This window comes from Schistocerca serialis, chromosome 3 (genome assembly GCF_023864345.2).
Source record: "Schistocerca serialis cubense isolate TAMUIC-IGC-003099 chromosome 3, iqSchSeri2.2, whole genome shotgun sequence".
NCBI classification, from domain to species: domain Eukaryota; kingdom Metazoa; phylum Arthropoda; class Insecta; order Orthoptera; family Acrididae; genus Schistocerca; species Schistocerca serialis.
The window spans coordinates 216,276,537-216,287,707 of record NC_064640.1 but is presented as its reverse complement, the minus strand read 5'-3'; the positions used below and the strand labels follow the sequence as shown (position 1 = coordinate 216,287,707).

The 11,171-nt window shown below is 35.3% G+C and overlaps 1 protein-coding gene across 1 annotated transcript in view; it reads left to right on the top strand.

Annotated features, from left to right (window-relative positions):
* The first annotated feature begins 567 nt into the window (after positions 1 to 567).
* The window catches only part of LOC126469942 (uncharacterized), an 86,504-nt gene continuing 75,900 nt past the window's right edge, over positions 568 to 11,171 (top strand). Inside the window, exons 1-2 of the mRNA XM_050097347.1 lie at positions 568 to 981; positions 1,106 to 1,259. Coding sequence (XP_049953304.1) covers positions 1,142 to 1,259 — 118 coding nt within the window. The 5' untranslated portion in view covers positions 568 to 981; positions 1,106 to 1,141. The remainder of the gene's footprint in view (positions 982 to 1,105; positions 1,260 to 11,171) is intronic.

The following is an 11,171-nucleotide window of genomic DNA, read 5'->3' as shown; positions in this document are numbered from 1 at the left end:
TCCCTTAGATCTGTCTCGTGGTGCTGATTTAGGTTTCCATGGTTTTCCAAAATTACACCAAGAGGAAGTTCACTCCCTTTCACTACTCTCCTCTATCAAAAAAGACCCTATGTCTGACGTTGGAATCAATGAGGCGTTAAACTTTCTTTAGCCTTCAGTTTCGTATATCCAAATAATTTATTGGTCTCGCGTCCTGATCTTTCATGCTGCCTTTCTATGAATGCTTTCAATGCTATGCTGACACAACCTGTGACGGATTTTTGTGTTGTAATTGGGGAATGAACAAATAATTTGAATGAAGACGATATTTTAAGCAATATAAGGAAGAGCTATTGTCGAAGTTAATTTAGTGACGTGAAATGAAAGCCAGCGTGTATATATTTCAGTCGTGTAATTAAGCAAGTCACATTGTAGCTGTAATTAATACGGTTTCCCAGACATGATAAGCTTCAGTCTTCAAAACTTAATCATCTCTTATTTTTGATGCCTTTTTTCTTCTTTTTTTGCTTGTGCTATTCCTCGCTGTCATCTTGTGATCTTTGAACGTGGGAAGAAGAAAGTGCGCCTTTGAATTGCGGTTTGCTCGAGTTTGTTGGAAAGTTGTTTGAATGTGGTACAATAGCAGAAAGCAGCTTCAAAGATTTTTCGGATACTCCTAGGTTGTGATTGTGCCGTTACATGTAGCTGTCATCGCATGGTTGACGAAGAATTGTTGCCGTTTTGAAATGGGGGTCATTTACAACAAAATACGCTGTAATTTCAATATGGCTGTACGTGAATACGTCGCACTGGAGTAGCGGGCATGATCTCTATATAGCATAACAAGGCTGACTTGCCAGTAATATGTTTTCATCTAAAACTATGAAGTGTAACTAAATACATTGTGCAGCGAAGTTGTTGTGAAATTAAATTTGAGAAATCAATAAATGAAGCTCGTTCTAGCAGCAGCAGCTGCTGCTGCATGTCAGTTATTTTGCACAGGTAGTTCCTTTTACGTGGAAATCTTTAATTAAAAAAAAAGAAAATAGTTTTTTGCGACGATTACTTGCCGTGAATGTCATACCGTGAGTGTTTTTAGGCCCTGATTGAAGACGTTAATTTTCAGGTAGCTGTTGGCTGGAAATTACTTTTCTAGCCAACAATGCGGCGAACTTGGCGAAATAGAATCAAGATTACTGAACTCAACGCCAATTTGGTATGTGTGCTTTGCGGAGGATATTACATAGATGCTACAACCATCATCGAATGTTTACATTCATGTAAGTCATTGTTTTCAATACACGCGTTAGTTTATTGTAGTAGTAAAAGGAAAATGATTTGACTGTAGGGTCTTGGTTCATCCGCAATATTTGTGTCGTCGTTGAACCGTATTTATTATACTGTAAAAGTAGTGGAACAAAAGTCATCACAATACTGGCAAATTATTTTGCTACGGAAAATTGACACCTTTGATTTCTTAGATGAGGGATCTTGTGTAATTACTTTAACTCTGGAACCAAAGTTTCTTCTTAAATAGTAGACAGCCAGGCAAACAATTCGACGTGAAATAATGAACTTAGTTTCAATAACACGATTGAAAGAGAAATGTAGTTTGCAGTGGAATGACAGGTTATCTGTACAGTAAATATCCCAACAGTTCTCTTTTGTACCAATGCACTTCGCTGTTTAAATTATTTATGTACCTCTTAGAGAAGAGGGTCATCGAAGCTTAAGAGACAAAATTGACATTTTTTCCAAAAACATTGAACGTCATGTGTTTACTGCTGATTCACGATTGCCATAAAATCATTTATTTTGATATGTCATACAATGTAAATCCTCGTTTGGAAATAAGTCATTGTTGTGTAACATTGTTAGTTGTTTATGTTGGCACCAAAATAGAACTTACTAAAGTGCAGTAGCATACATTGTAAGGGTTCTTCTAGGTTACAGTCAGTGCAATACCACTTTTAACTATGAACGAACTTTATAGTATTACACCACTGAGAGATTTGTCGTAATGAGATTATAGATTGTTCTATAACAGCATTCATTATATGTGAGTGTAGCATGTGCTATACAAAGTCATAATGTTTATCTAACTAGTAGCAGTGGACCTCCCATGTTTGTGGCACAATAAAAGATCACTGGACACAATTGATAACAATATAGATACTGTGATGATTTAGCTAGTAACATTTGATATTACTATTACTTCAAGTATACAAAAAATACAAAATATTGTGGTTTAGTTCACAGATAATCAGCTGACACTGTTTATTAAATGCTTATGTTTTGAGTGTATTCTAAGCTAGCCCAAATTTATCCTTACTCTTATACTTCAGCATATGTTTCAGTCCGAAATCTTGTAATTGAGTATATGTTTCAGTGGAAAGCTATAGTCTGTGTACTGTTGTTTAGTTTGTGTTACCTTTGTCTATCTCAGACTCTGTAGAGCTAATTGAAATTCATTCTTGATCATGGGTCCCATTTAAAAGCAACATGAACTGGGTGAAGGCGAAGATTCAGTACTAATCATTGACTTTGACCTGTGAAATAACATTAAAGGCTGTTGTGCCATCACATTTTGATGAGTATTTGCACAGTTGGTTGTTAGTTGCCAAAGCCAAATTACATGAAAGCATAAAACAAAATTGTGACACTGATCTGTAGCTTAGCCTGAAGTCTATAGTCTATGTGTGCAGTAAGAAGATCCATGACAGTTCAGTGGACTGGGCACAGCAGCTTTGTGCACCTACTGCAGTCAGTCATGGTACGTGATTTTGTTAACATTTTGATAGCAATTCCTCAATGTTTCCACAGCGCTATAGACTGTGATTGCTCTTGTCTGCAGCTGTTGACACTTTGTAGTTCAAGGCCAACAACAGCATTGCCAGCTGTCAGGGATTAACTTTTGCTGACTTGACTGTAGGTTAGGTAGGAAGGAGCTAGTTTAGTTATGAGTTGGCAAAGACAACTAATGTGAAAGCAAGAAACCTGCTTGTCATGACAGACTTAATTTGTAGCTTAGTCTCTCTGAAAAAATCACCGTTAATATCACGTTATATCTCAATGTTGTTCATGACATTTGTTACATGGTTCCTGCATCACTGGTCATATCTGACAACTAGAATGAAATATTCCTCTTTATCCCATGCATTTGATGTACTGGAAGGATTCTTAAAGGGATGTGAGTGGCAGTATGGTGAACTCTGTTCAGGATCATCATGGAAGTCTGTAAGAAAAGGGAAATTTGAGCAGAAATAGAAAAGTTGCCATTAAAAAAAGGGGGGAGGGGGATGCTAGGGACTGTACTAATTACAGAACTGTTTCACTTCTATTTCACACACAGAAAATAGAGGTAAACATACTAAAGAAGAGAGTAAAAAAATGACTTTTACATCAGGGAAGATCAATTTTAATTTCGATCTGGAGGCTTAGATATTAAGACATGAAAATTTACCATAAAATAATGTTGGAAATAAACTACAACACCATTGTTGCTTTCATAGATCTGGAAAGGGCTTTTGGTATGGTAAACAAGAAACTTTATTTTCGAATTTATTTAGGATCATAGAAAGCTCATTTGAAAAGTGTATCAGTAACAGGCTGCATGAATAACTATTAATGGGAGTCAAAGAGCAGTTAAAATCTGAAAAGTATGAGGTAGGGCTGCTGCCTTTATTCATGCAAATGAAACATGTTTATTGAGGACAGTAAATAGAGACCTAACTCACTGCATATGATTTACTTAGTTGCAGACACAGAAAAGGATCTGAGCATGATGCTGGAAGTATTAGTAGTTTCTCCTAAACAATGCAAGTTATGCTGGAGATAAATACAAAATGTCATTTCTTAAGATAACATATGTAATTCTCAAATTTAAAAAAGTAATCCTTGCTAGCATCACCTTCCAGAACAAATAAGTCCAACAAGGAACCACATGAACCTAAAGATAAGGAGGACTAACCAATGCTTAACGTCTGGAATGTACTCCTGTATTGAAGTGCAAGCAGGACAGTAAGCATAAAAGACATTCTGGGAGAAAATGTTGGGGTATGGAGGGAAGTAGCAAAAATGACCTGGACAAATTCCGTACTTTATCTTATAGAGCAATTTGTTGTGCTCTGTGCAATCCAATAGGACCCAAGAGTGCAATCATTTGCCAAGTTCTGTGGTGTTTCATTCAAGGAAAAATAGATTTCTTTAATTCCTTGTTCATTTCCAAAGCATTGTGATTACTAAATATAGAAAATACTGCTTTTTCTTTATTTTTGTTGATTGTGTTTTAAAATATGTGTGAAGGCTCTGATGGAAGCATTATTAGCCTGTAGCTGTCTTCATAACACCTTTCTAGTCTTTCTTATTTAGACAGATTGTCAACTCTTCACATTGTTATTTTTTGTAATAGATACCTCGTTTGAGCTTAATTCAGTCGTTCTGTGAACAAATTACGTTAAAAGTATAGGATCAAAGTGACTAACCGAAGTTCCAACGCAGGAGGGAAGATAGTCTTTACTGTTTTGATCCTATTTGGTAATAACATGTGATATTCTCCTTGTCTATTATTATTATTATTATTATTATTATTATTATTATTTCTTCCTTGTCTCAGACGTTATGTCTGGTTAAAACTGGAAGGTGACGCGGACCTTGATCAAGCGTGACTTCCTTTTAACTGTACGGTATATGTTACATTGCATTTAGGAACTTTCGGGTAATTGAACAAGTGTCAATAATTACAGATTTCTGTAGCTGTATATATAAGTTTGGATGTAGCTGTATTGCATTGATGTACTGGTGGATATTGTGTGGTATGACTCCTGTAGTTGATAGTATAATTGGTATAATGTCAACTTTATCCTGATGCCACATGTCCTTGACTTCCTCAGCCAGTTGGATGTATTTTTCAATTTTTTTCTCCTGTTTTCTTTTGTATATTTGTTGTATTGGGTATGGATATTTCGATTCATTGTGTTAATTTCTTCTTTTTATTGGTGAGTATGATGTCAGGTTTGTTATGTGGTGTTGTTTTATCTGTTATAATGGTTCTGTTCCAATATAATTTATATTCATCATTCTCCAGTACATTTTGTGGTGCATACTTGTATGTGGGAACATGTTGTTTCATAAGTTTATGTTGTAAGGCAAGCTGTTGATGTATTATTTTTGCTACATTGTCATGTCTTCTGGGGTATTCTGTATTTGCTAGTATTGTACATCCGCTTGTGATGTGATGTACTGTTTCTATTTGTTGTTTGCAAAGTCTGCATTTATCTGTTGTGGTATTGGGATCTTTAATAATATGCTTGCTGTAATATCTGGTGTTTATTGTTTGATCCTGTATTGCAATCATGAATCCTTCCGTCTCACTGTATATATTGCCTTTTCTTAGCCAAGTGTTGGATGCGTCTTGATCGATGTGTGGCTGTGTTAGATGATATGGGTGCTTGCCATGTAGTGTTTTCTTTTTCCAATTTACTTTCTTCGTATCTGTTGATGTTATGTGATCTAAAGGGTTGTAGAAGTGGTTATGAAATTGCAGTGGTGTAGCCGATGTACTTATATGAGTGATTGCTTTGTGTATTTTGCTAGTTTCTGCTCGTTCTATAAAGAATTTTCTTAAATTGTCTACCTGTCCATAATGTAGGTTTTTTATGTCGATAAATCCCCTTCCTCCTTCCTTTCTGCTTAATGTGAATCTTTCAGTTACTGAATGTATGTGATGTATTCTATATTTGTGGCATTGTGATCGTGTAAGTGTAGTGAGTGCTTCTAGGTCTGTGTTACTCCATTTCACTACTCCAAATGAGTAGGTCAATATTGGTATAGCATAAGTATTTATAGCTTTTGTCTTGTTTCTTGCTGTCAATTCTGTTTTCAGTATTTTTGTTAGTCTTTGTCTATATTTTTCTTTTAGTTCTTCTTTAATATTTGTATTATCTATTCCTATTTTTTGTCTGTATCCTAGATATTTATAGGCATCTGTTTTTTCCATCGCTTCTATGCTGTCGCTGTGGTTATCCAATATGTAATTTTCTTGTTTAGTGTGTTTTCCCTTGACTATGCTATTTTTCTTACATTTGTCTGTTCCAAAAGCCATATTTATATCATTGCTGAATACTTATGCTATCTGTAGTAATTGGTTGAGTTGTTGATTTGTTGCTGCCAGTAGTTTTAGGTCATCCATGTATAGCAGATGTGTGATTTTGTGTGGGTATGTTCCAGTAATACTGTATCCATAATTTGTATTATTTAGCATGTTGGATAGTGGGTTCAGAGCAAGGCAGAACGAGAAAGGACTTAATGAGTCTCCTTGGTATGCTCCACGCTTAATCTGTATGGGCTGTGATGTGATATTATTTGAATTTGTTTGGATATTAAGTGTGGTTTTCCAATTTTTCATTACTATGTTTAGGAACTGTATCAATTTAGGATCTACTTTGTATATTTCCAGTATTTGTAGTAACCATGAGTGGGGTACACTATCAAAAGCTTTTTGGTAATCAATGTATGCATAGTGTAGCGACCTTTGTTTAGTTTTAGCTTGACATGTCACCTCTGCATCTATTATCAGTTGCTCTTTACATCCTCGTGCTCCTTTGCAACAGCCGTTTTGTTCTTCATTTATAATTTTGTTCTGTGTTGTATGTGTCATTAATTTCTGTGTAATGACTGAAGTTAATATTTTGTATATTGTTGGTAGGCATGTTATGGGGCGATATTTAGCTGGGTTTGCTGTGTCTGCTTGATCTTTAGGTTTCAGATAAGTTATTCCATGTGTAAGTGTGTCAGGGAATGTGTATGGGTCTGCAATGTAACTGTTAAATAATTTAGTTAGATGTGAATGTGTTGAGGTGAATTTCTTTAACCAGAAATTTGCTATTTTATCTTTTCCAGGGGCTTTCTAATTGTAAGTATAATTAATTGCTTGGATGACTTCATGTTGCAAAATTATCACTTCAGGCATTTGTGGTATCATCTTGTATGTATCTGTTTCTGCTTGTATCCACCGTGCATGTCTGTTATGTTGTACTGGGTTTGACCATATGTTGCTCCAGAAGTATTCCATGTCTGTTATGTTTGGTGGATTGTCTATTTTAATGTGTGTGTTATCTATTGTCTGGTAAAATTTCTTTTGGTTTGTGTTGAATGTTTGGTTTTGTTTCCTTCTATTTTCACTTTTTTTGTATCTTCTAAGTCGTTTGGCCAATGCTTGTAATTTCTGCTTCTTTTCATCTAATTGCTCTATCACTTCTTGTTGTGAGATTTTACCTAACCTTTTTCGTTTTTTTTCTGACATTTCATTTCTTATAAATTGTGTTAGCTGTCCGATGTCTTTTCTCAGTTTTTCTATTCTGATCTGTAGCCTGTGTTGCCATGCTGGTTTTGTGAGTTTCTTCTGTGTGTTGGTTGGTTCTGATCTCTGCCTAGTGTGTATATTTAGTGTAGTGAGTGCTCCTATATAAACCAGTAGTTGTAACTCTTCCATAGTTGTGTTTTCATTTATTTTGTTGTGTATGATTGTGTTGATAGTTTTTATTGTTGTTTCGACTTGTGGGTTATTTGGTGGTCTATACAAGAATGGTCTAATGTCTGTATTTGTGTCTTTGTGTTCTATATATGTCAGCTGAAATTTTTCTTCTATATCTAACATGTGTGTCACTTTGTGTTCTATTTGTGCTTGTTCTGGTGGCTGTCTTAAGATTTCGTTTTCCTCTGACTGTTTAATTGATGCGTGTTGTTCTTTGTTTGTTTGCTCTGGGATGTTTGAGTCCATTACTGTATTTTCTCCTTCTTCTGATTGCACATTATTTTGTTCCAGTATTTGTTGTACTTGTTGTTTGATGTTTTCTAATTCTGACTGGGGTATCCTGTTATTTTTTATTATTACACGGATCTGATCAGCTAGTCGTTGTTCTGTTAAAAATTTTAATTCTGGGTATCTGGTAATAAATGTTGTGTATACTTGTGATCTGTATCCAGTTGTGTTGGTTCCTAGGTTTGTTGCTTGGTAATAACAGAACATGAGGTGTCGATTAACTTCATCTGACCATCTCATCCTCTGTCTTTGTTTTCCTTCTAGGGTGGTTGCAGGAAGCATATCCTGCAAAACACCTCTATTTGGATTTGAATCATTTTCCAGTTGGCTAGCAGTGTCATTACCATTGTGGGCGGGCATAGGGTTCAAGCGCCGTCTCCGACCATGACGGCACTTGTCTGAGGCTTGTTTAGTTCTGTCCTGAACCAACTAATCACACTAAAAGGGGGGTTAGCCCTATTAGTGGTTTGTTCTTTTCGTCGCCTTTTACGACTGGCAGAACATACCGGAGGCCTATTCTTTTCCCGGGCCTCCACAGGAAAATGTGATATTCTCCTTGTCCGTTATTATTATTATTATTATTATAATGTGAGTATCCTACGAGAGGTCTGTGTACAGAGAAAAGGGATCTGCCAAACACCATAATCTTTTAGGAGCAGCTGAATTCAAATTCTGCTCTGGTCTTTCTGTTTTAAATCTTTGTCACTAAATTGCTGTACACAAATACTGAGAATTCCTTTGGCAGAACTTCAGCCACTTCCTTGCTGTCTTTGTCCACCTTTTTCATCAGAATGCAGCAATGTTGTCACGACAAGAAATTTATAGTTAATTAGGTTGGGCTTCTAGATTTTGCATTCATGTTATTAGAATTTTTTCTTGTGGGATTCGTGTTAAGTTGTACATAAGCTAACACTTGTCTCAATAAATATGGCAGGGATTAGTAAATAAATGTTGAAGGTGTCAGATGTGTTTTTGTGTGATGAACCAATTTATGTAAGTGAGTCACATGAGTGAAAACCTCAGCAAGTAAACACATGAAAATTCTCTTAGCACCAATGCCTAAAAATGCTAAATGTATGTGAAATAAACTGTACTTGTACATAACTAGTTACTGTGAGTTCTTGATGATTTACATGGTTCCATAATATTCTCAATATTCTTATTTCCCATTTCACTTAATTGCTAATTCTGGATAATATCATCACAATACTCCTATTTATTTATTTATTCATCCATCCATCCATCCATGCTTAATCCATTCAGCACAGTGGAATAGGAATGTCTGTGAAAGTTTTCATAAATGAAAAATGCACATGTAAAACGTGCACAGTAGGGAATGGTAAGGTGAGGATAGAGCAAGAAGTCGACCATGGCCTTATCAGCTGAACCATTTATCATAGTGAGTTTCATGTTCCATGGACCATTTTTACAATAAATCATAATGATGTGGGACGAGTCTTTTACATACACATTACAACTTAATTTTTAATATGGTTGCATACTGAAAATTTAGACTTTTTAAAATGTCTACAAATGTGACTTAATAATTCCTGCCCAACACCTATTACACATTACAGTAATAGAAATACTTCTGCAGAATAGGAGTTGTCGAGAAGAAACTTTCACAATTTGTTTTCAAATTGTACTTTCCTGTCTGTCAGACATTTTGTATCACTGGGTAAGCTATCAAAAATTTTGTTGCATCATTGTCCACCCTTTTTTTTTTTTTTTAAGACAATCTTGATGTTCAGTAACGAATGTCATTTTTCCTAATTATGTACATTACTGTTCTTTTGAAATGTAGTGGATTGTTTACAATGAAGTCCATGAGGGAGCAAATAGACTGTGAAGCAGTAGTCAGAATGCCCAACTCCTTAAACACATGTCTACATGATGATTGTGGATGAGCACCAAATATTATTCTTGTAGCACATTTTTGAGCAATGAAGAGTTTCTTTCTTAAAGATGAGTTACCCCAGAATATTATTCCACATAACTGAATGAAAATATACAAAAGTCAACTTTACTAATTTGTCCCATCCCAAGATTTGCAATGATTCTAAGTGCAAATGTGGCTGATCTAAGTTATTGTAGGAGTTCTAAAATGTGCTTTTTTTCACTTTAAATTCTCATCAACATGGACATCTAAGAATCATTTAGTTTCCTCCCTATTTGTTATTTCCTCACCATGTTTTACACTTACCATTGGTGTAGTACCATAGATGTGCCGAACCATTCACAGAAAACCAGTCAATGATAGTTTTAAGACTATTGTTTACTATTACATCAGTTTCTGTACTACGCTTGGATTGATTGCAATACTAGTTTCATCTGGAAAAAGGACTAATACTGCTTGTTGTTTATTAGAAGGGATATTAAGTATATGAGGGACAACAGTGGATGTAAGATTGAGCCTCGGTGAACCCCATACGTGATTTCTCACCAGTCACAATAATGTCCCCGGACTATACTAAGTACAACTTTCGGTGTTCTTTTGGTTAGATATGACATTGTCCACTGATTGACTGTGCCATCAATCCCATAAAACTTCAATTTATCCAGGAGACTACTATGTTCCACACAGGCAAATGCCTTAGACGTGTCACAGAAAATACCAACTGGTGCTATTTTATTATTTAATGCTTGTCAAATCTGGTGAGTGAACATGTAAATGGCATCCTCAGTACAGCAACCCTTCTGAAACCCAAACTGTGATTTGCTGAGGATATTATTGTTGCTAAGGTGAGATACTGTTCTAGAATACATCACCTTCACAAAATATAGCCTCAAGTCTGTTGTCGGAATTACTGATTTCTGATATCATGTTCATGTTCCTTAATTTTTTAATAACCTTTCTTAGCAAATTAGAGTAGTTTCTGTAGTATGCAACTACTGCGGACTCTTTGCTAGTTCTTGCGAAGAGATACGTTTCCCTTTTCTTTTCACAAGATACTTTAATCTCTGTAGGGATTCATGTTTTTTTTTTTTTTTTTTTTTTTTTTTTTTTTTTACATGGCTTTTTTGATTAGCTTTCAAAGAAAGCTTTTTCGAATTATGTCATGAATTTATCATAGAGTAGATTAAATTTATGTTAGCATTTGGTTCGTTATAAATTTTGTCCCAGGTAATCTCCTGTTAACTATTCTTAAAAACATTTGCCCTGGAGCTGTTAATTATTGTAACTGATTTCCAGTGAGGAATATCCATACTGTTAGGCACTGTGTTATTTATCTTAATTGTGCATCATGATCAGGGAGAACATTTGTTACTGGGTAAATAGTTATTTTTCTTGCTTTGAGACTCAGCAAGGAAAACATTATCAATTAGGATCCTATAGTCTTTATCCACCCGTGTTAGGAAGTTAATTACC